This window comes from Anopheles bellator, chromosome 2 (genome assembly GCF_943735745.2).
Source record: "Anopheles bellator chromosome 2, idAnoBellAS_SP24_06.2, whole genome shotgun sequence".
Classification (NCBI taxonomy): Eukaryota; Metazoa; Arthropoda; class Insecta; order Diptera; family Culicidae; genus Anopheles; species Anopheles bellator.
In genome coordinates, this window is record NC_071286.1 from 11,346,860 (window position 1) to 11,372,474 (window position 25,615).

The 25,615-nt window shown below is 53.6% G+C and overlaps 1 protein-coding gene across 1 annotated transcript; it reads left to right on the top strand.

The window, feature by feature from the left end:
* The first annotated feature begins 7,701 nt into the window (after nucleotides 1–7,701).
* LOC131206982 (uncharacterized) lies at nucleotides 7,702–24,261 on the top strand. Its single transcript, XM_058199589.1, has 12 exons — nucleotides 7,702–7,856; nucleotides 8,197–8,396; nucleotides 9,517–11,841; nucleotides 11,915–12,060; nucleotides 12,123–12,691; nucleotides 12,759–12,887; nucleotides 12,951–13,080; nucleotides 13,158–13,282; nucleotides 13,406–13,512; nucleotides 18,437–19,243; nucleotides 22,241–23,357; nucleotides 24,165–24,261. Exons 1-12 carry the CDS (start codon nucleotides 7,702–7,704, stop codon nucleotides 24,259–24,261), a joined length of 5,907 nt encoding a protein of 1,968 aa, XP_058055572.1.
* The last annotated feature ends 1,354 nt before the right edge of the window (nucleotides 24,262–25,615 follow it).

A 25,615-nucleotide genomic window follows, 5' to 3' on the forward strand; every position in this document is an offset into this window, starting at 1 on the left:
CCGGAAGAGATATAAAACTAAAGTGCAGGAGTAATTGAAAGCTGCACCGGAAGATAACTTTGTGGTATGTTTTAAAAAATGGACAAAAACTTTGGCGCCATAAAGATTTTTGATTTATAAATAAATTCCCGATATGTTTTGGCCACAGTAATACAGTGTGTTTGCGTCGGTCACGTGAACGTTCACTTTTTTAATGCTGCCTCTTATTAATACAAAGTAACTTTCAGTACAAATGTTAAGAAAACCTTCACTTGACATTAAGGCGTGTTGGCCTAGAGTAATTCCAGAAGAACAATTTATCGTCGTTTTTGTTACCTTCAAATGAAAGCAATCTACTACTTATACACTCCTAATGGCCGATCAGCTAGTAAATAATTGGTCAGTCCGATGGTTTTTTTAACGTTCCGTAAGTTGTCCCCGTCCCCGGGTTCCGGCTCCGGAAGCATCCTTTGCACTGTGCATCTGCCTTAACGAACTCCCAATTGAGTTCGCCGTGTACTCAACATCGGCCGAAGTGGTGCGGGGCTTTAGAGTCTGTTGGCGACACTCTGCCTGCAAAGAAACGACCGACGGGTTCGGGTCGTAAACTTTTGAGCGGTCTCTTGTGGGGGCCAGCCGGCCCTCGAGTGTGGGGTTTTCTGATTAAAGCACCAGCTCCCAGGGCCATTGACGACGGGTAATGGTTTTATTTGAATAATAGTACAACAGTGGATAACAACTGCAGTTGTATTGAATGTGTTCGTTCCCCATGTGCCCTGTCCGTTTGTGCGCCGTCTATCGACACATTTCATTGGATTCTCTATTCTATTCGATATGATTTAAAACATGTTAGAAGCATGTATTCACCACAGTTTTGGCCTTCATCAACCTCCACCATCTTGGGACAGTAATCGATAAACGTAAAATAAGTTTGCTCTAATTAATGCAGCACGATGTTGACGTAAAGCTGGCAGATCTTATTAATTATGCCACCGTTTGGCGCTTACTGTGGAAAGCGGTCCGTTCTGTCGCAAATTATCAGCAGCTTCCGGGCAAGCATGGGGCTTCCGGGCAGAAGTGCTGTGGCAATTCATTGCTCCTCTCATCGAAACTTAACCTCGTTTTCCTCAAACGCGAACGAAACGAGAAATCGGCCATTATCGTGCGCACCCTGCGAGCAGTAATAGCATCTCGTCTCGTCCGTGGCCCTTCGTAACTGCCACCGGAGAGGTGGTGGTTTTTGGAAAAGACCGCCGCTCATTATATAGCCGCCGCTCAGAACAGCCAGACGAGGGTTGGCCACCGAGTGATTTACCTTCCTTTTTCCGTTGGGAGCACCGCGTGTTGCGTGAGTTCGTGCCTTATCGAGTGCCAGCGAAAACGACCACCCTTTTCTGCGTCTGGCCCAGTTTCGCTCAAGGAGCAGCCTCTTGCCTCATGACCTACCGGTTCCTTTTCTTATTCACCGTTCGCCGCTCGCACTCGTGTTATCCGGTTTCCGTCGTTCCAGTTCGGTTCGATGGTGGCAGCTCGGAAACCGATTTTCCACGCCTGAACGGAGCGGGACGCGGCTGCTCCGATCGCTCGGCCGGCGGCCGGGGTGGAAAATGCAAAATTTCATTTCGAGCATAAAACGAAGCGCAGAGCGACTGGAACCACTAAAAGAAGCCGCCGAGTGGAACCTGCGGGAAGCATAATTAAGTATTTGATGGCGTGGCGTGGCGTGTGTTGGCAGGCCAATATCGGCTATCGTTTATTAATTTTCTTTCGCTGCGCTGTTTGCTTTTTTTTCGTGTGGCACCGTCGCCCGATTCTGGTGGGATTCTGAAGTGGCCTGGCCTAGTTTTGATTATTTTTATGACGAGATTTTCTTATTTCGCCAACTTTGACTTGTTTACTTTTGTTTATTTTAGGTTTCATTTTAAAGAACTGCTCGATATAAACTATGCCTGCCGGATCGATGATCGCGGTGGCATCATTACGATGAGAACCGGAAGCCGAGACAGAGTGCAGCTAATTTAAAATGCATTCCGACCCGGAAACGAAGCTGGCAGATAGGACTACGATAAACTGACTGACTGATCCGCTTCCAGGCAAACAGTTGAACCGATTGGCTTCCCTGTCGGGAAGGATTACAGATCCCCAATGCGAGTAGCAAATTCGGATGAAACTTTACAATATTTATCTTCGCCCTGTCTCTCTCTCCCCCTCTGTGTCCATTTCAAGGCGCTATCACCGTGAGCCATTCACTACCAAGCGGCAAAGGTTACACCGGCAGGATGGTTTATGTCGGGTTTGAAAGTAATAATCCCCATTTCCCGGCCTGGACTCGGGGAACTCGTTTTATTTTCGCATTGGCCCGCATTGGTGGCGCTTTCTGTGAACCGGTTTTCTTCCACCGGTCCTCGGGTGGGAGCATTATACACCGTTACAGGCTTCAGTGCGGGAGGTCGATAATCGTTCATTAGGCCGGCAAGGCATTTGCAAATAAATTAGACTTAAACTATGGCTGTGGGCCGTTGGATGGTGCGATGAGATAGACTACAACATATGATGTATAGGCTGTGAAAGAATTCTGAAGGTTGGTTTTGTTCGCGTTAAAATGTTTTAATCTTTCGATAACGTATTTGCCTACTCAATTGTAAAATGCGCAGTTCGTGCGCTCATTATCGTGGCACCAGCAACGGAAACGATCAGTTCGCTACGGTCAAATATAATGTGCAGTCCACTCCGGCGCCGTCGCGTTGCAAGTTCTCGTCGGAAGTCTGACGGCCCACTCTCGAATCCGAAGCCGGGAGGTTTTGCGCCGCCACCACCAAACGGGGCCGGCGTTCGTATATTTGGCGACCAAGTTTGCGTAGGACGACGCCAAACACACAGGCACAGATAGGCATTCTCAAGACGTGAACGGGCGGCAAAGGGCGGTTCGATTGCGGCTTGCGCTGCCCACGCCCGCTGCACGCCGATTGTTGGCCATCCGTCGTCCACCAATCTCGTCGGTCTGGCGGACTTCTGGTTTATTTGTCGCCGACGGCTGGCCTTGGAGAAATCTTCACTTTCTGGGCTGGGCGAACACCGAATCTACATGTGTCGATCTACGGGAGTGGCTGGTATCAGCTTCCCTGTTTGCCAGCTTAGCGCCGAATAAATCCGCTCGAATTGATGCTGAGCTGTTCTTTCGCTTCGCTCGAATGGGAAGAACCACGTTCGAAGCCTTGGTCGGCAATACTTTGAAACCGCAAGGAACCACTAATTGGGTTGCGAGCGCGAGCGCTCCCCAACAGATCCTTAGTGGCTTAGAAAGATGTCTCGGGTTCCCAGAATGTTAACACCCAGAGATGGGCAAAAGCTGGCTGAATATTTAAACGTCCGCGAGGCCTAATTAGTTCCTGTAATCCTGGGTGTAATCTGAGAACGATGTTTACAGTCTGATGATGAAACGCCGTACTCAAGGTTAAGGCTTTCGACGAGTGCAAATTTAATGTGCCACTTTTACAAGCCTTGCACTTTCGTTGAAGAATCACGAAATAAAGCACTCCATATGCTACATTTACTCGACAAGCGTTAGCGACCCCTTTTGCCAGCATATGGTGGGGTCGGGACTTCCCGAAATAGTATCGAAAACAAAAATCGCCGAATGAACAACTCGGACCGGGAGAATGTAATTTCAATTTCCGTAATCCCCTTCGATTGCAGATTGCAGATTGCAGTTGCCCCGTCTCACCGTTCGAAATTCAATTTCAATTTCGCCAAAAGCAATTTGTTGCTTCAACAGCACACTCCTGCGGGTCCATCTGGACGCCATTAGGGTGTACGCGGTGCCGTGGTCCAATGGTCCTTCGTTTTAATGCCCCCGACACATGTTTCCACCGTAATTGCTGACAATGGGTTAGAGAAAACACGAATCCTTCACAATCGTTTCGTCGAATCGTGTCGTATTTGGCGCTCCAAACTCCGCAGCTTGATGTTCGCACCTTCCGCGGTTTCTTCCGCGGAGCAGCACCACATTGAAAAACCGGCCGGTATCAGGAGGCCGAGATGGCCGTGCCTTGTTGTGTGCTGTGGCTGTGTTCGCTAATGGGGCGCGCTTCGACTCCGTTGTGGGTGCGCCGGTTCTGCGTCGTCGCCATTAAAAGCGATCTTCAAGCGTGAAGCGCGTGGTTACGGCGCGTAAAGCGCCCTCATGTGATACGTTACGCGTCACTAATGGCATCGACATTGGGCTCCGTGCCAACGGACCGCCCGCGCGCGGGATGGCTTCTCGATCGAAAAGCAGCGGGCGGTCGGAAGGTGTGTTCGGTTGGGTTGTGCCATTATGCAATGCCCTCATGTGTTTTCGCCACCGCCCGTGCCACCCGCGGCTCGGGTGGCAAAGTTTTCGAATCCTTTTTGGGGCGAGCTCGGGTCCGGGTGCACTCGAGTGCACGAGAGCTTCCTGGAGTCTGGAGTGTGGCTTAATGGCTAGTGTAGTGGGTTGGAAAATGTTTGACGCACTTTTCGGGGGAAATCCATTTCGCGATTCGGCGCGCGATTTAAAACTAATTCTAATATTAAGTATCGCGGTGGCTATTTGTGGCGATACGGAACGTATTTAATAATTCCATCTCAACGGGGGCCAATGCATTTTTAAACAGGAGATTAAGAAGTCAACCTGTGTTATTTACACGACGTTGTACATTGTTGATTGTGCTGTACGCGCGGAAAGGATAAATTTCGCACCATGGCACTATTTACATACACGCCGCACCGCGCGATGGAGGCGCATGGTGGGCCACGTTATGGCATGTGCCCAGTGGCGAGTAATCCTGGCGAGACAAAACACAGTGTACGACGTGCGGCCTTGCTTTCGGTCCCCATGTGAATACTGTAAATATTGTTTTCGTTTCGACACTGTGTCTTGGCACGCGGATCCGATTCGAGCAGGGCCAGAACGGATTGGCTGAATTATTTTCAGCTGGCGGCCCCATAGAGTTTCGATACGCTTTTTCCAAGTGGAATTGGCACTACTACTGGACCACGAAAGTGGTTTAAACCAGAAATTCGAAACGGTGTTAGCGCCATGGCAAATCACCTCTAAAGAGTTGAGTGTCGGATGGCTACTTCGATTGCCATGGATGAGCAGCTGATTCGCTTGCCAACCCCTGTACGCTGTTTAACCCTCTGAAGTGGACTCGCTTCACGTGATCGTCATTACTGTGTGCTCGTGTGTGCGTTTGGCGTTGAGCTCGGTGCGGTCCCTATCGGTTGTGAGTTCGTACCCCTGTTCTGGATGCTCTGTCTCGCGAAGAAGCTCCTTCATGTATTGCTCTCTCTCTCTCTTTTTCTGCACTTTGTGCTCTCTGCAGTGACGGTTTCTGTCGTGAAACTTTCTCTCTGCTCCCACAACCCGGGGGCGGTTTTCTGTGCCGTGCGTGGTGTGCAAAAAGTCGGTGCGCCGGGAAAACCCGCTCTCGCTCGCTCTCACTCGCGTGATCTCGTGTGAAAAACTCACAGCGCTCACAAACTCACATCCCGATCGGCGCGACGAGTGCGTGCGTGCGATGATGATGATGTGACTTTGGGGCTCTGCCAGTCAAAGCTGTGCGAAGCGAGCGAGTGTAGCGAGAGTGTTTCACTTTAGTCGCCCGGACCCTCGGGCGCATTCGGTTCGGTCCAGTTTGTCCAGCAGCTTTTGTGTTGAGTGTGATCGCTCATGTCCCAGGATCAGCGATCGAGTGCTGTTCGCCGTTAAAATCCAGTCTCCCGCTGATAGCATAATGGGTGTGCGAACCGCAATCGCAAAGCCATTCAATCGTAGTAGACAGCGTAGTAGCTGCTCTCGAATGTTGCCAGAATCGCAGACACCCCAGACCGTCTAACGGCGCCATTATAATCCGCGTGTCGCAAAATGGCCGAACCCGACCACCCGAACCAATAGTGTGTTGCTGGTGGTGGACACCATTTTCTACCGTCATTTCGCGCGTTGGAAAGCTTCTAGTCGAAGCACTAGGCCGATTTTGCTCCTGCTCCTGCATTCCATTCCTGCCGTTGGTTGTGTTTCTTTTTTTCGTTTCGAATCTGGCTCCCTCGGTGTGCGAGTGAAAGTGTTGCCACAGGGTGCTGCGTGGTGCGTGACCGTGTGAGTGCGATCGTTGCGAGAACCCCGAGGAACCCCGAGCAGAAGGATCACGGTTGGCCGAGTGGGCACAGGCTGCGCGGTCACACGCTCGATTCGATCCGAGTCGTCTGAAAACCGACCCCCAAAAACACACGTCCGATGAAGACGGTGAAACGGCGATCTATTTATACCGTACTTAGTAACACCGTCGACGTTCGACGCAGCAGCGCAGCAGGCGGCGCGGCACACACTCCTCGGCCCGGTCGTGTGTCGCACGGGGGCGCCGACGACATCGTCCAAATCTTGGGCCCGGTCCGCCTGGTCGTGATCACGATGAACCGGTGTCGGTTGGCCGCCCGTTCTTTCTGGTGTAAGGACTTTTCCGAAGCGCAGCGCCGCAAGCGTACGACCGTGAACGCGTGACGGCGCCTGTCACTGCGACGTGGATGTGTTGGTATGCCGCGATGGGCAGGCAGTAAAAAGTAATCCAGGCACACTGCGGAGCGAAATGTTATGACCGAATGTATATTTGATCGATCGATCGATTACCGTAAACGGGGGCTGTGAGTGGTCACAAGTTGTGACGATTTTTTCTTCGCCTGAGGACATCCTCGAGAATTTCTCGTCCTTTTGGACACGGTTGCTGCGTACACCAGAAGTGAGAGAGAGAGAGAGAGCGAACGAGTGGAAAGCGATACTGGCGAAATAGTGAGCAGAGCAGATAAGAGCGCACACGACGACAAGGAGGGCAAGAAAAAGTGGACACGCACCGTGGGAAAAAAAGAAAAAAGCAAGACCGTTCCATTGACTAGAAAGGGGTCAGCTTTTGTGAGGCGAAATTACGACATTTGGAGGTTGTGGCTTTTAGTGACGACGACGATCCGCGACGGAGTTTCAGTGGTGAAAAGATAGTGGCTACTTAGATCGAAAATGAAAACGGTGTGTTCAATAACTGAACGGGCCTCAGTTGCTTTCAGTGTCTGTTGAGCTTCTCAAGGGGGGTTTTGGTCAAAGACTACGCGGATAGTAAAATCCACAAACGAATGTCTCTGCCGCCGAGTTAGAGTGAGACTGTGAAGAAGTGCACCGGAACACGGAACATTCAGTGACACGAGTGCAACGATGACGGTGGCTGGCTACTCTGTGATCAGAGCAGGCTCAGAAAACAATTTGAATTTATTCATAGAGTTTGTGGTTTCGTTAATTTAATTCACCGATTTTTTCATTTCCAATTTACAGTTTCGGACACTGCCCAGCGCGCGGCGGAATAGAGCGTAGATTTGGAAGCAAACAAAGAGTGCACGTGGCGTGGCGGCTAGTGCAGTGTAACGGTTATTTATGAAAACCCGCAAACAGAAATCCGCTTGCCACCGGAACGGGAAAACTTTACCAATTGTTTCTAGTTTTTACCTAAGTTGATCAACTCCCACGGATCGGTCAACGCAGACAGAGAACGCAAGCGAGAGAGAGTGAGAGAGATAGGGAGAACAGAAAAATATACATAGTGCCAGCCAGCCATAGGAACGGCATAACTCAGCTTTGGTGGGACAGGTTCTCCGGTTCCAAAATACTAGTGTCGCTGGGGCGGCCTGTAATTGTTCGCCAGCCAACGCAACGCAACGACAATGGTGATAGGCGAGCAGGTGGAGGGCGGCGAGGCACTGCCGCCCTCGCCCCAACAGTACCCACCGCAGAAGGCGTCGATAGAGAACATTATGAGCGGCATCGAGAACACGGGCGCGGTGAAGATGAACAACCACAGGAAAAAGCTTCGCCAGAGGTAAGCGGAAAAGTTTTCCAACAAACCAAACCCGGGGCCTCGCGTGAAAAGGTGGACGAAAAACAAAAGAAAAAGTACAGCCGGTAAAACCGGGACCCCATTGTCCTTCCCACACAATCCGTGAAGGGAGGACCACCACCGGTTTTTGTGGGGGCCGGAGTTTGTGAATGGCTGAATTTGATTCAATTTTTCATCCATTGTTCCGTTTCGTTCCGTTTTTTCTTTCCCCCTTTCTCTTTTTGAACCGTTCCGGGGACCGTGTCCTTGTCCCGCTTTTATGTCCCGTGTACGACGGGATGTCGCCTGGTGTCGTGCTGCTGCTGGTGTCGGCCGGTGTCAGATTCGACATCATCAAAAAGCTCGGTCAGGGAACGTACGGCAAGGTGCAGCTCGGCATCAACAAGGAAACCGGCCAGGAGGTGGCCATTAAGACGATCAAGAAGAGCAAAATAGAAACGGAAGCAGATCTCATTCGGATACGGCGCGAGGTGCAGATTATGAGCTCCGTGCAGCATCCCAACATAATACACATTTACGAAGGTAAGCACCGAACGGATGGGTGGGCCAATTTGTCCTGGTTTTGTTCCGGGCTCATTTTTTGGGGTCGTCGGAGGGTCGGTGGGTCCCTTGACCTTGAGGTGTCACGCAAATGGAACGGTCGGCCCGAACCGGAAGCCGGCGTCGTTCGAAATAGCTCGGAAAACCTGAGGTCCTTGGTCGTGTGTCTGTGTGGGAGGCATGTAATTAGTTTTTGCTCCATTTGTGACGGTGCCGAGTAAGCCGGTGCTTCCCGGAGCTTCTCCGACCAGAGAGTGTGCCTTTCTATGATTAAATGATAATCTCCAAGTTTCCTCCTCGCCGAAGTGATGTGTGCGGCACACCACTTTAATAATGGACAGAGAGAGAGTGGCTGTAGCATATTTTATCATCCCAATTTGTTCAATGGCTCTGAGATCGCTCTCGGGCTGTGTATGTGCGCTTTGATTTGATTATCAAACGAATGGAGCTTTGAATTTGGGCTACGGTGGGGTTTGCGTTAAAGGCGCGTTCGTCGGTCCGGGCAGACTACACAGTATGGCTTTAAAATGACGAACCTGCCTCCGTAACCGCAATAAAAAATACACTCGGTTTTGGTTAGCGGCTTAATTTTTATTCGAAATCATTAATCGTTTGATTTTTTGTAGTCGTCGGAAGGAATATCCAGAAGAGTTCGGGTTCCGGCCGCTTGAATCGCCGGAATGTCCTCACAAAATGATCAATGGGCAATTCAAACTTAGGAAATAGGAAATAGTGGCTTCGGAAATAGGATATAGGAAAAGTGGCAAAAATTGGTGTTTTGTTTAAAAACTTTTGTTGAAACTAACTGCGTCGGTCTTGTAACAAAAACCACCGGGGTTTCCACCATGAATCCAAGTCGTAGTTTTAAAATTCTTTTAAAAGTAATCGTTTCTGTATTTCTAAGTATTCCTCGTTGAACGTCCTAACTTCAGGGACGAATTATTTATGTATTGAACATTTTGGATCATTATGTCACAAATAAATCGAAATTGAATGCCTTTGGAAGAGGACGACGAGAACGAGAGGACGAGGGCGGCTACGCATTAGATTTCTCTTCTACGAAAAATTATCTTATTTAATTCATCTTCTCTTTCTTGTCTAGTATTTGAAAACCGTGAAAAAATGGTACTAGTCATGGAGTTTGCGGCCGGCGGCGAGCTGTACGATTACCTGTCGGAGCGGAAAGTGCTGGCGGAGGAGGAGGCCCGGCGCATCTTCCGCCAGGTGTCGACGGCCATCTACTACTGTCACAAGCACAAAATCTGTCACCGCGATCTGAAGCTGGAAAACATTCTGCTCGACGAGAACGGGAACGCCAAGATCGCCGACTTCGGGCTGTCGAACGTGTTCGACGAGCAGCGGCTGCTGGCCACGTTCTGCGGGTCGCCACTGTACGCGTCGCCCGAAATCGTCAAGGGTACGCCGTACCAGGGCCCGGAGGTGGACTGCTGGTCGCTGGGCGTGCTCCTCTACACTCTAGTCTACGGTGCGATGCCGTTCGATGGTGCCAACTTCAAGCGGCTGGTCAAGCAGATCAGCCAGGGCGATTACTTCGAGCCGAAGAAGCCGTCCCGAGCGTCACCACTGATCCGGGAAATGCTGACCGTGTGCCCGAGGCAGCGGGCCAGCGTTGAACAGATCTGCAACCACTGGTGGGTGAACGAGGGCTACGATGAGTCGTGCCTTGATCTGGCCGAAGAGCTGGCCAATCAGACGCCGGTCCGGTTGGACGTGCTGCTTTCGCTGGCACCACCGTCGGTGACGGCGGACCAGCTGTTGGTCGGCAACGGGCAGGACGAGGCGTCCAAGGCGAAGGATCGCATCCAGCGAAGCCATTCGGTGGGCTCGATCGTCGACATGGGCGGCACCGAGGCGGAACGGCGCATTCTCGACATGGTGGCGGCCGGTGGCGAAGCCGCCCTCATGCCGTCGCCGACGAGGACAATCACCCCAGCGGAAGCGGCGACCGGCAGTCCGGCGCAGACGAAGCGTAAGCTCGAAACGACGGTGTCGACCGAGAACGCGACTGGAGCTGTGAAGAAAAAGGACAAAGCGGACCCATCGCCCTCGCATCCGCGCATACCCGAGGTGATGGACTTGGAGGAGGCGGCGGCGATAGGCTCTGATCCGATCCCGGCGCAATCAACGGACCCGAGTAGCCCGTTCCGGCCGGAGGACGGCGCTGGCAGCGACGCCACGCAGTCGCCCGTGGCGGACAAGTTCGAAGCGCAGGAAGTTTTGGATGATTTGCAAAACCTCGAGAACATGTGTGACGAACTGTTGCTGGAGGCCGCCACGCAGCCGCACTCGGAACCGCTTGCCGGTGGCTTACAGCAGCCGCCGGAACAGCAGCCGGAACCACTACCGTCCGATACACCGTCGAATGGAGTGGCGCAGTCCCCGGTTCCAGCCACTGATGTCACCCACAAAACGGTCTCCAGTGTGCGCGCGAAGCTGGAGAAGCTGGAAAAACCGGAACCGGAACAGAAACCTGCCTTCCCGGTCGCAACAAGAAAGGTGTTCGGTAAGAATAAAACCACCGATCTGACGTCGGCAATCCACGCGGTGAACGCTCCGGGGGCGGCCGCCGAAGGGGAACCGGGCAGTGCGGTGCACCGATCGACCAGCGTAGAACGCAAGAGCAGCCTGCCGGAAGAGAGCTTGGCGCGCACGGCCGAGCGGCGCAAGTCGCGCATTCTCGAGACGGCGGAAAAGTTCCAAAACATGAACCAGCAGCAGCCGGGCGGGAACGAGAAGTTCAAGAAGTTTGTGCTGCCGGGCGGCGGCGTGCCAACGGTCGGGAACTACAAGAAAGAGTTTGAGCGCAAAACGGGCCTCAGTTCGTCGGCCACCTTCACCAAACCGCCGCCGGCGACCCTGGAGCTCCAGCAGCGCAAAGATGGCGGCAGCCAGGAAGTGAGCTCACCGGTGGCTACTCCACCGTCCACCGTCGGCAGTGGACCTACCAAGAGCATTTCGTCAGCCTTCCAACAGTCGTCGCAGCCGCTCGTCGAGCCGCCGCCCAAGTCCAAGTCGGACGATGAGGTGAAGGACAGCGACTCCAAGAGCTCGGTCGGCAGTTTCTCGCTGGAGGAGGCCCGCCGTTCGATGGAGAACTCGATCGCGCTACTGAACAAGGTGAAACCGGTCACACCGGACACGAGTGCACCGTCGACACCGACCATGGAGCAGCTCTGTTCGCGCACGGAGAGCTTCTCGATGCTGGACGAAGGCGAGCGTGAGCGGAAGCTGAAGAATGCGCGCGAAATCATCGGCAACGCCATACCGATCGGGCGGCTACGCAAGCCACCGATGCCGTTCGGTGCCAACGGCCGCTCCACGACCGGTACGCTGGGCATCAACAAACCTTACCGCTTCGGCGCGGACACGGTGGAGCCACGCTGCGATACGATGTCCACCCCCAGGAGTAAGTACCAAGAGTGATTAATTTTGCGTGACCGTTTTGGCATCATTAACCCCCGTACGTTTTTCGTCCGCAGAAGTATCGATGGGAAGTATTCCGAGCCCGCCGAAGGACGAAACCAAAACATCGCACGCGGAAATTACGCTCAAATCGGCCACCTTGCCGAGACGAAAGCTGTCCGCCAACAAACCATCAGAGGTGTCCGGAGATGGACCGGCAAAGGTGAGGCACTACCCGTCATAACACTTGGGGCCACTCTCTAATCCGTGCTCTCTATTTTCCAGCCCGAACAGCGAGTCCCACAGCAGCAGCAGTCGTCAGCATTTGCGCCGATGCGCTTTTCGACCGAATTTCAGCACCAAATTCCGGATCTGCGCAGTGCGCCGATCGGGCGCGATCTGCCACCCGCGTTTGTGCCGATGGCGTACCAGCAGCAGCAGCGGGCCAACAGCCTGGAACCGCAAGGCCGCGATCTTGGTCAGCAAAAACCGCCGACCTACGGTCGCCCTACGTACGGCGGTGCGCAGCCAGCGCAGCGGGGCACACTTTCGCGACAGTCGACGAACGAGTCGAACGATTCCGACAGTAACACCGTCTCGCAGGGTGGCCTATCAGCGACCGCCTCCGGCCAGCACATGGCGGGCAGTGTGAGCAACAGCAGCAACGCCACCATGCCGATCAAGAAGAGCCCGCGCGAGTTCATCATACCGATCGCGGTCGAAGGCGGTGGGTTCGTGACACCGCGCGCCAACAGCCTCGAACCATCCGAATCCAACGCGTCCTCGGCGTCGGCCATCGGAGCCGCCGGATTCCCGGCCATGAAGCCGCGCCTCGGACGCCCTCGGCGATTGGGGTAACGATCGTAACGATCAAATGATGACTAATCAGCACACGGCTTAACGTTTATTTTAATCTCTCAGGTCTCTGCTGTCGGAAAACGACAACGAGCCGACCGATACGAGTTCCTTCCAACGACTGAACCGCCACACTTCCCTGGGCCGTGATAGTGACTCTGAGGAACCGAAATTCCACATGATGCATCGACTGCGGTACGGCGTTGCCGGCTGATTATTTGCTACGGTTTGTGACCATTCGACTTTTGCCATTTCCAGGAGCTCCCGGCCATCGAAGCGTGGAACGCAGACGGATCCGAACGATTCGGCCAGCTCGGGCGAGGAAGACGATGACGATGGTTTCGAAATACTGACTGCGGAGAATCTGTTCTCTACGCTCCTGTCAAGGGTAAGATTCTGTGGCACGCGGAATGCATCGAAGGTTGGGTTTGATTTCCTTTATTCCCTGTGGACTGTGCACGTCAGGTTCGCGCTCTCACCAATCGGCTGAACGTGAATGATGCCAGCTCGTCGAGATTCCCAGCGTCGCGCTTCATGAACAATCTGCGCCAAGCGCAGCCATCCTTCTGGCATCAGGATCCTTTTGCAAGGTAGCTATTGAGATTGTTTCCACTATATGTCCGATCTGTGTGTGGGACAGAAGAAAATGGAAAGCATGAGCGTAAGCCTTCGGCACTAATCCTCCGTTTTCTCCTTTCGCGGTTTCGCGGCAGGCACATGGGCGACGCCAACGCCAACGCTTGGCGCCACAGCATGTCGCGGGACTTGAGCACGGACATCGATTCAATGTTTTCGCGCAGCGGAGCCACACTTCCAAGAGGTGAATATCGTAGCCTTTTTAAGTAGGTGTTGTTCGTTACACGCGATAGGTTCTTACCGTTAGCTCCCGTTTGCAATTATGTTTACGATCTGCGTCCGCGATCTGCGTTTACCTTTTTTCTTTTTTTATGATGATAACCCGTTCTCTTCTTCTTCTTTTTTATTTTTGTTCATGTGTGTTTTCGCCTCACAATATCATTTTTTTGATTTTCCATTTTTCAACCCGAACCAAACCAAACGAACTCCCCCGAAGAAGGAACAAAACGCTTCAAATTTTTGCTCTAAACTAGAATCAAAAAGCGGAAAACGCGCCAACCCAACGCATCTGAGTAGCACAATCTTAAGCAGAAACAGCGGTGAACATTACTGATCCGATTTAATTCCTCGTTTTGAGAGTCAAACGCAACAGTACAGCCCTTTAGAAGAATAGACGCGAAACGGCAGATCGTTGCTTTTAACGTAAGACAATTGAAATCCTCTAGAGACAATCGGGATGTAAGAGGGGCCGAGCAAACGATTCATTTCGCGTGTAGTTTGTGATCGCTTACAGGCTTGTGCCAGTGTCTACAGGTCCATAGGAATTACTTCATTGATGCTAGTTGATTGTTGAAATTTGCTTTATTCATATTACCTTGCAACAACGTGGTTTGCTTTTATTTTTTGACATGGTATTGATTTCGCCCCTACACACATAATTATATGGTATATACTTTAATGATACTCGTGATGTTTCGCCAAGTACTCTGTGTCGACGAGAAGAACTCACCGAACACTGCACTGCAACAACAACACCATGAAAACTACAAACTTTATTAGACGAGCATCAGTAAAATGTAACTCAAAGGCGGTTGAAGCGATGTTTGGATTGTGACCGTAGTACTTTCGTAGTCCGTTTTGGTTTTGTTTTTTTTTGCTCTCATACATATATACTTCCTGTGTCACTGGTTGTTGTTGTTTTTTTTTATCATTTTTGCATACTTTGAACTCGAACAAAATGGAAAAGAAAACAGTTTCCAACCGCTTAATAGTGTGGGGTTAGCACACGAGAACGACGATGCCCCCGATACTGATGAGGATGATGATGATGATGATTATGGTGCGGATAGCGCAGGGAAAAGGATTGTGAAGGATACTTAGAACACTATGACGGGGGTTGCTCGAGGCAGCAACTCAAACTAGGGAGAGGCACCGGCACCGTGTCGGGTTTAGGTAGGAGCCCGCGCGCATCGTTTGTGATGTGATGAAGCAAGCAATTTGTCAATTAAATAAAGCAATTTTTTGTCCCTAAACAATGTGCCCTCCTTTCGGAATGGGCCATGTTCTTACTTGTTTCTATTAGCCGCGAGCCTTCGACTCAGTGTCCGACTCAATCGAAAATATTTGTTTAGTTGCTAATCCTCTCACACGTAGCGCAGTTTGTCAGTTTCAGTTTCTTTCGTTAACGCTTTCCGGTAGTGTTTTAGTTTTTTTCTTTCGTTGAGCGTCAATTATAACTAATTTCACGCGTAAAATGCTAGAGGTTCGCTCTTTTGCTCGGTAGAGAGGTGCTGTTAGCGAAACGATCGAGATGATCGATACGGTGGAAACGTTGTTCTTTTCATTTTCGTTGCGTTCACATCCAGTTCCGAAGAGAGAGATGGTTAAAGTTTGCTCGACGAGTAAGAAGAAAATTGACGCAAACAGATCAAGATCTCAAACTCACCCACAGACACACAGCTCCGATGTAGCCGGCTTTACTGGCATCGAGAGAGAGAGAGAGAGAGTGAGAGCGCGACAGAGCGAGAGAGGTTAACTAAAGGAATATTTTTGGTTGAACGGTCAAAAGGACGTGAGGCTTCGTTACGAAAGAAACCGATCGCGCTGGGCTGGCACTACGGCGCCGGCCAGCCAGCAACGCCACCTTATTCCTACTCTGTCAAACTTTAACCATCTGTCTGCCGCGTACTTTCTTTGTGTGTTTCCGTTTGTTTTTACAACTGTGTGCTTTCGATTGTTTGTTTATTATTTGTTCTTGTTTTTTGTGTTCACCATTTTTTGTTGCCATTTTTCTGTGTTTCTGGTCTTTTGGTTTTTGTTTTGTTGCTGTTTTTTTCCTCGATCCTCTCCCGGATCCCGGGAGGAAGAATAGTGTGGGTTGATAGTGTAACTGAGTGTTGTGCGACGGTTGTTGTTTTTGGTAGGGAAACAATTCGAGTTCGGCTCACTGAAAGCGATCCAAAATTTGGTTCCACACGGTTGGAGCCCTAGAATAATTAGACGGACCTGGAACCTATTACTTTAACACACAAGGACGGTCTTTCAAATCGATTGAGAAAAACCATGCAACATTACACGGCGCACAGTCACGTTTGACCATACCATGAGCTCATTTTTGTCATTATCACCCCCAAGCATGGCCAGTCCATTCGTTCTGTTTACCATAGTCGTGTCTCATCGTGTTCTTGTCTTTTGTTTTTGTTGTTCGTTTACTGTTGCCATTTTGTCCTTCTTTTGTGATCAAGTACTTTAGTTTCTTACGCCGCATTGTCGTTGATCTGTCCCTTTTACGTGCTCATATGGTTGCGTGTTATTCTTCTTTTTTTTTGTTTAATTTCATGTGATTGCAGTTGGGTTCCGCGTTACGTTATCTCATGTACCCAAACCCAGTACGTCCAGTAGCTCCCATACCGTTTCTGCTACGCCATCCGCGACCGACCCCAACATCCATACGACCACCACCACCACAACCAACAACAACAACAAGAACAACAATGCCACCAAAACCAATACTACCAACCCGAATTCTTCCTCCCAGCACAGCTGAACACCTCAACAGCAAGCTCTACGCCGGCCAGCAGTGGCCACTGACGAGTGACAACACTAAAATTGATAGACGATAGAGAGAAAAGTTGTTAATTCTAAGCGAGCCTTGAGTCCGTGCCTTTGCAAACACCACCACCTTAGCCCGGTGCGCTTCTTAGCGATTAGCGAATAGCGTTGCTTCTTTTGGCCAACGACCATTGCCCGGTGATAAGGTGTGTATAAGTATGAAACCGTAGTTTTGTAACGGAAAAACACACGTTTGCCATTGCTTACATTTTGGTCCTCTCGGGGGCAATTTGTGCCACGTCAAAAGAACTTTTTGAAGCAACTCCATACATTTCAAGCCATTTTGCCAAATTTTCGCAAGAATTCAAAGGGCCTGTCCCTGCAAGGTGTAAAAGGTGAGTAGATCAGTTTGAGAAGGTCGTAGTAGACCAAACTCTACCGATCCCACCAAACACTGCGTACTGTTTTCCGTCCATAGTGATTTCCACCCGGGCATCTGATGTTGATGCTTCTCGGGGACTTACACAGAATCTGTTTTCATCGTTTGCTACAATCCGATGCAGAGGTGGCTTCCTTTTGTATCTGGCGGGCAGCGTGACACATCTGAGTTTTGGAGTGTCCTGTTGTCTTTCGTTCAGTTCATGCGGAGCTCAAGTTTCGGATCCTCTGGATTTTCTCATGCCGGATTTTCCCATCACGCATTCCGTTGTACAAGCCACATTCAGTTGGCCCGCAAGGTTTTGCTCCTCAAACGCGAGTTTCAGACCAAAATTTGTTTTGTTTCGGGTTAAAAGCCTTTGTTGCCAATTGGGCATTATGATGAGGCTCTAAATTGACTGGGTTTCATACTTATACACAAAATAAGCCAAAAAGTTCGCTGTTGGGGCATTGGGAACGAATTGCTATGCTAGAGATAGATCGTGGCGATCTACGGACGAGCCACAAGCCCAGGATCCAGAAATAAAAACAATCAAAAACCAAAACGCCAATGGCCACAGAGATATGGAGTGGCCCGAGCGCCCGAGTCCGGGCATGAATCGCAGTGCATGTTTGTTGAACCGTTTCAGTACAGTGTGCTCCAAATAGCTTGATTGATCTTTCGTTTATTGATTTATTGCTAAATATGGTCAAGTTAAACAACATTTAAAAGTAACATTTTTGTAGCCCTTCAGTGTTTGAATCGTGTATCTTTATGTGTGTGTGGAAAATAGATTCTCAAACGGACAATTGTTGTTTATGACCCGTTCTCTGCCAGCTGCCGAGAAATTGCAAATAAAAATCCGTAGACAAATTCCCAAGACCGCCGGAACACTGTAATGATGAACCTGTGGTGGCATGTCCCACGGTAGATTGAAATGAACTCTAGTTTTCCGCTTGTAGAACGCCTCATGAGTGTTGTTTGACCACCCCGACGGGATGTACTTTCCCGGCCACCGTTGCATGCCGTTTTCTGTTTCATGTGTTTCGCGGTGTTAACACTCCAGTCAACTCCAGTAAGTCGTATGGGATCTGTGGTGGCCGTTTGGTGTTCCGGGGGGTGCACCGACAAGGCCTTCAGAGCCGGCCACCGGTAAGTCTAAGGGTGGTCCGACACTAATCTCTCTCTCTCTCCGTCATCATCATCATGGCTGTACCACCATCATGTTTCGAGCTCCCCTTCTCCACCCGCCTTATCCTGCCCTCTATCACCCCCAACACGACCCGGCCTGATAGTTCCCAGTGTTGGCCGGTGAGAGTCGAAAAATTGGTCAATCCTTTTGCTGCTGTACATATTGTGGGCCCCCCTCGGTGACCTCGGCCACGCCACCCGTCGCCCTGCTCTCTGCCACAGTGAGGCGTGCTCTCTCTATTACATTTTGGCTGTTGCTAAATTGTTTATTTCCCGTTTTCGTGCAAACTGTATTCGTTTTTTCTCTCTCTCTCTCTCTTCTCTCTCTTTCTATCTCTCTCTTACAACCTGACACTCCAAAACGATCCCCGGTTCCCGGCCCAATCCCGCACTTTCTCCACCAACCCATCCTTCGCTCGCTCTCACTCGCTCTCTCCATCCCTCTCTCTTTCTCTCTGTCTCTGTCTACCACCATCGCTGTCCTTCCACCCTTTTCCGTCTCTTCTAGGCACTAGACTCAAAGCACAAAATAATCATGTAACGAATAGTAGTAATAACAGCAACAGCAACCACCAACACCACCACCTTACCAACAACCATCATCATCATCAACCACCAACAACAACACCACCACCACCAACAGCAGCAACAACCAATGGCAGCCCCATGCGAAGTAGTTTTAACCATAGGCACAGCTACCATCATCAACCCCCGTCATCTAACCTTCCTTCCTCCATCTACAAGGACCTGGCCGCGCTGGCGGCGGTGACGCCGCACGGGGGGGACGGGTCCGCTGGGGGTACTGCTTCTGAGGACGGTGGCGTTGGAGGAATCCGCGGAGGTAGTGCCGGTGGTCGCGCTGGAGTGGCGGCGGCGGCGGCGACTGAGGAGAACCTGGATTTGCGTGATCTCGATCTGTCGCAGCTGCGCCTGTCGAAGCGAGACCTGGAGACGCTGTCCAGCATTACGCCCGCCCTGTCGCAGCGCGTCCAGGAGCAGCTGCTGGCCCAGCTGCCACCGCAGCAGGCCCGCAAGCTGTCGCGGACCCTCTCGATGCAGGGTGGACCGGCGGGGGCGACGGCAGCGGCAGCGGCAGCCACTGCGGGGCAGCGGTTGTACCGGCGCAGCTACAGCAACAGTGCCGCCGGTAGTCGCACGGCTGGGGACGACGGTCGTCGGGCTGGCAGTCAACCGCGGGACATCCTTTCCCCACCGCCCGGCTATCAGACCAAGGACGACGGAGGCACCAACGGCACCACGTACGTCCCGTACGGATCGGCGGCGCCCTACTCCGACCTGTCCGGTACGTCTGCGCGCTACGAGTTGCCGAGTCCGCGCGGATCGGCCTTCCTACCACTGTCGGTGGCACACACACGAGCACCCGCACCACCACCACCAACACACCGCCACAGTTCATCACTCGACACACCCGGCCGATCGGCCGCGGCACCTTCGAAGCGGTTGTCGCGCTTCCTGAGGCCGGACTTTTTCGATACACCCAAGGCAGGAGTGGAGGTCACGGCGCCCGTGGAGCCCGATGGCGTCTGCGGCGTGACACTGCGCGAGAGCGGAGGTACCCGGCAGCGGCGGTTGGAGCAGCTGGGCAGCGATTCGGTCACCGACCGGCTGAGCTACTTCCTCGAGAAGTACAAGAAGCCGGACGAGACGGGCCCGGCGGCCGTGGTGGCGGCGGAGGAGCCGCGGGCGAGACGGATCACCGCTTCACCACCGCCGCCGCAACCGCCGCTATCGGCGGCCGAAACTCTGTCGTTGCTGCAGGAGCAGCTTCAGGACCTGACGAACCTGACGTCCCTGATGGGCGGCAATGTTGGTGGCCGGCGGACTGAGGCCGACGCGGAACCGGCGGTGGTGGTGGCGTCGACGCCGGCCAGCACTGGAGCATGTCCCAACTGTGAGGGCCCTGTGGATGCGGATCCGAAACCAGCGACCCCGACGGTGGTCCTGGACACCAACAGCAGCGCAGCGGTGGACAGTACTCCGGCGGCGGCGGCGGCGACGGCGGGACCTACGGTGAAGAAAACGGTCAAGGTGAAGAAGGTGAAGTTGGTGAAGGTGGTCAAAGCACCGGCGGCTGATGTCGGTGGTGAGAATTCGGAGCCGCCGTCCACCGTGAAGAAGGTGAAGAAAGCTGACCCGATGTCGACGGATGCGACGACGGCCACGACGATGACGACAACAACCTTGGGTGGTGCTCCGAAGAAGGAGTCGAAACTGTTACGACCCCGCTCGTACCCGTGCAAGGATCCGGCCGGTGGCCCGGAAGGGAAACTGTCGCTGGCGGCAGTCGATCCGGCGCTTGAGTCAAGCGTGAAGGGATCCGCGGATGTGACGACGACGGCACCAGACGTAAGCGCGGGGACCGGCACCACCGGCAGCGGGACAGCGGGGAGTAAAATTGCGCGCCCCAAAAGTTTCCCTTCATCCAAACTGACGGCGACGAAATCTTCGCCACCGAAGGACCCACCGCCGCAGCCGCCGCTGGTCCGTGACCCGACACCGGACAAGACTCCCGCCGAGGTGGCGGTGGCCTCTACTCCGGCTTCTACCACCAACCCGCCACCGAAGAAGGTGAAGAAGGTGATCCGGATCGTGAAGAAGGTGTCCAAGGTGTCGACAGCGGCGACGTCGTCGGCGGCAGATAGCAAGAGTGCCGCTCCGGCTGAGACGGCGAACGGGAAGTGCGTCAACGGTGCAGTCACGTCCCCGGAGCCGACGGAAGCAGCGACGGAGAAGCAGCGATCCAAGTCGCCGGAGAAGAAGGTGAAGCAGAAGGGCTTCCTGGCCAGCATTGGGCAGCGTTTCGAGAAGTTCCGCGACACCAGCACCAAGGCCGGCAGGGAGAGGAAGGCTGCGGCAGCGGCGGCGACAGCGGCTAGTGCCGTCGCGGACGATGCCACTCTGCCCGATCCGGCCGTTCCCGCGATGGTGCCCACGGCGCTGGCGAAGGAGAACGGCGGTCCAGTCGCGCCCGGCGGGCGGAAATCCCGCATCGACACGGTGATCCGGAACCTGCGCGAGCGGTCGGTCGGTCCGCGGGCGGCCGACGCCGCCGGACTGACCGAGTCGACGCTGATCAAGCGCGCGGTGAGCGTGGAGGAGATGCCGGGCACGTTTAACCGGTGCGGCGTCACGAAGGTACTGGGGCTTTTCCGGAGGTTCGAGAAGGAGCCGCCGCCACCCTCCTCCTCGTCGTCGTCTTCGGCACCACGCACTAACCACCGTCTTCTTAATACCAAGTCCTCTAGCCACATCGCGATGGCGCCACGGCCTGCGACGGCGGCCGGTGTGCTGGAGTCTGATGGCCCGCCTCTGGTCGAACGTGCCCGTGTCCGGGTGTATGGTGGGGCACGCAGCGACACCGTGATACCGCCGGGACCCCCGAACGGCGCTGGGGACGGGGCGGCCACGACGATGACGGCGGGGGCGACGGAACAGCAACAGCAGCGTAAGTTACGATCCGCACAGTCGCTGGCCCAGTCGTCGCAGATACCGGTCAAATATGGCTGTCCCGGTTGCGTGCTGGCGGCGGCGGAAGGGGACGGCACCGGACCACCGCCGGACGCGCGGTGCTTCCACCGGGACGATGGTGCCGAACATACCGACGGGACCGGTGGCACCACCGGGGTCGGGGTTCCTGCTCCCCGCGAAGAGCCGGATCGGAGGGGACGGCGGGCCCGCTCGAATGTCCGCGCGCTGACGATCGATCTGGAGCAGGCCGTACACTCGGCCACGGAGAAATTGAAGCGTCTGCAGCAGCAGCAGCAGCAGCTGTCAACGTCGCCAATGACAGCCAATCACCAATCTCACGCACACAGTCAGCACGAACACGCGCCTAGCAACGGCCACAGCCTCCATAACCTAAACCACAAAAACAACCAGAACAACAACAATTATCTGTACAATCCGAACGGCCCGCCAGTGTTCTTGGCCAATAACAATAATACGATGCCCTGCGACGGGACACTGGGGCTTTCGACCTTTAACAGCATGGCCAACCACAGCAACAACAACACCGCGCTGACGCCGTCGTCGTACGACAGCATCACCAACTACTCCTCTGGTTCGCGTAGTAGCCCGTACGACGACGCCTCGTCCAGCACGTTCCAATCTCCGTCGGAGGAGCGCGAGCTCTACTTTGACAGCTGGTCGGTGTGCTCGGACGAGCACCAGCAGGACACCAGACTGAACGCCGGCGGCGGCGGCAGCGGGTCGTCGCCGGCCGCGTCGTCCGTGTCGAGGCGCCACTCGCGACTAACCCAAGCACCCCACCTGCCCTCTGTCTCCCCAGTAGATCCGGACACGGAGAGCGTCATCGAGCGGATCCGGCGCAAGAGCTTCTACACGCGCTTCAACGAGAACAAGAAACCGGCCAAACGGGCCTCGGCCACCAACCTGGCCCCGCCGCCCGGGGCGTCCTCCTCCTCGTCGGCCCTGCACGGCCTGGGGAAGGAGTACTCATACGGTGGCTCTGGAACCGTGCGCGAAAAGTCCCTGACGCGCGGTGGCTCCACGTCCTACATTCTGCGCCCGTCCAAGGAGTACGGCGGCGGTAGCAACGGTAAGTACGGTGGCGGCGGGGGGCTGTACGCCCTCCTGCCGGGCTACGCGACGATCGGTGCGCGGGGCGACCGGAACCGTAACCGGTACGCGCATACCACCACCAGCATACTCACGTCGACGTCGGCCACCCCGAAACCCGCCCCGTTGCGGGATTGCGTGCGGTTGCGCAACAACCACAGCTTCGACCTGCTGGCGCCCGCCACCGACTACCACCACCTACCCGCACACCACCCGCACTTACCACACCACCACCATCATCACCACGTCCATCGCCACGGTCCGTCGGCGTCGTCGTCGCTGTCCCTATCGCGCACCGCATCGCGTCACCTCGCGCACGACGATGACCCGGACGAGCTGGCGGACGACGGCGACGGTGGCCTCAGCCGCTACGCCAACAGCAACTCCATCAACAACAACAACACGAAGTACACACGCAACACCTACTACGAAACCTCCGTACCGTCGTACGCCCCGTGCTACAGCCCCGTGAAGAGGCGCTCGTCGTTCGTGGCAGCCGCCGGCCAATACACCGCCACCACTAACGATATCACCTCGTCCTCCTCCTCGTCGATCGCGCTAGATCTGCTCAAGGACCCCCAGCAAGCGACGGGTGGAGGCGGGGCCACCATCACGTCTTCGTCCTCGTCGACCACCGTGTCCGCGTCGGACTACTCGCACGGTAACGGCGGCGGCGGTGGTGGCGGAGGTAGCAGCACTAGCGGCTCTAGGACTCTCCGATCGTATGATGGGCGCAGCAGCTCGTTGCTGACACCGAGCGCCCTGCGGGAAGCTCGCTACGGTATTACCAGCACCGCTGCGCCGCGGTACGAGAGCGGGACACTCACGAAGTAAGTGCCTCTGCTCCTGGTTCTGATGTCTGGTGTCTGATTTAACCTGCATGGATCGCCTGTCCCCTGTCCCAAGCAATCGCTCCCTGTTTTGTATTCCCCGTATCCCGTTCCAATGTCCCGCTGGCCGCTCAGAGTTGTTGACAGAAAGGCTTCTCTCAAAATGCGGAACCCATTATCAGGCAAACGCCTTGCTGCGGAACCTCAGCTCGTTGATGTTCGCTTCGTAGATCCAAATCCTTCCTAGATGACATCCCAGAGTTTGCGTGGCGTTCATCGAAAGTCGTACATTACGGACACCTACTCGGCTATGGATTCTGCCGTGCGACGAAAATCTACAGCGAGATTTTAAGGATATTTGGGTGTTTGAAGTGACGTGCAATTGAGGATTCGGACACTCTTTGGCAAATATGAAAAGATTTCCGGTTTTCACATAACGCACTCGATATTTCGTGAAAGCTGGATTGCTGACTTGCTGGATATCGGTCTAAGCAGGCTTGGGCTCAGCCATTGCATTCGCGCAAAGCTGTTCGGACTTGGGAGTACCAAACGCTAAACTAAGCGAATCTCGCTTCGAACTCAGGTACAATACTCCGTTAGCTTTTTGGACGTATGGTTCTCTGTAATGGCTGCCAAGCCAAGTGTCTCAATAGTCATAACTATCCCAAACAGTCCTTGAGGTGCTAATGGCCGTGCTAACCGCCCGATTTCAGATTGTACTTAAGTGAAGAGTAACTGCTGTCCGATAACACCGTACAGAGCTGTAATTTTATCTCGATGTTCGCCTCACACCCATCTCTGTCCCAGCAACGCACTACAACTAATCGAAAGCCGACTCTATTCCCTCTTGCCTTGCTGCGCCGCCGCCACTGTGAAGCGAACCCAGCGACCACCGGCACCGTAGTACGCTGTATCGGAGTTTTATGATGTTCCTGAAACTCCTCTAGCTTGCCGGCCTTCCCTCCTATTCCTTACCTTTTGGGGGTGAATTCCTTGCGAGCCACGGTTACCCGTGGCGGCCGAACGGCCTACCTTGCTTAGGTAATACACACCTGCAGACACCTGCACAGATTGCTCCAAATCGATAGCGGCGTGTCCGGTGGCGTGTGGCATCCCTTTTTTAACTAACGACTCTTTCCCGCATCTCACTCTCTCTCTCTCTCTCTCTTCACAGAAGCTACCGCAACCGGACATCGTCCTCGTCTCGGCCAACGGAGAGTAATCCATAAGCAATTTACTATTTCAGTCCCCAACAACTACTAGTGCGATCGCACCAACAGACATCGAAACGAGTGCAGTAATCGGGCGCTGATCGGGCGCTGAAATCGTACACCCAAGGACGAGGCGATGGGGCCCGCCGATGGGAGGCGGGATTTAGACTAATGTTGCCCACGGGTAAACTGAGGTGTTTTTTTAGAAGAACTATATAGCGAACTAGGAAGCAATGCATTTAGACCAATTCTCCCCAGTTGTAATAATCCTCACAGTTAAGGCCCCATTCACCGGTGGCAAATAAGTAGAAGACGCCAAATGCCAGAAACATTAAGCCAAAAAAGGTGTAGCCGTAACCGATGGCCAGCGCCGGGGTTTTTAGGAATGTTTTAAATTAGGAGCGCTCTCTGAAGATGGTGCACTTACCGAAGGCCTACCGATGGTGGGATTCGGGGTGGCGCTACAACCGTAACCACCGTATACATCGCCAATAGTGTATGTGTAGGAAACCGCCAAACGAAACACTCGGTGCCATACGGATCACCATGCGCCTCCACCATGGTGCATCCAGATCCAGAGTTGCCATTTGTTGACACTGTGTTTAGTCTGTGCTCTGTCGACGTGCGTCACCATTACCCACATACCTCCACCCATTACCGTGTGTCTCACCCAGGCGCCCCACCTTGGCGCGGTAGGATTAGGCTCTGCGCATCACCGCCGGTCCGAGTGCGGTGCATTTGTGTCACGACGAAATCTGTACCACCTTTTATGCTGGCCCGGATGCCTTCCGATTTCACTGCTCCGTGGTTCACCCTATTCCGGTGCCTTTGCTTTTCTGATGACCACTTACCTCTCACTCACTCACTCTCTCTGTCACTGTTTCCAAGAAACCCTAGGTTATCTATATTGCAGGTTAGGTGCTTTTGGGTAAAGTAACAACGGACTGGTTTTAAACAACGCCGCAAGGCGGCGTCACTTTTAAGCAAACAAATTGGTGGTAAAACGGTGGTATTAAAAGAGCCCTCTGGTCGCGGGGATCGTGTGTT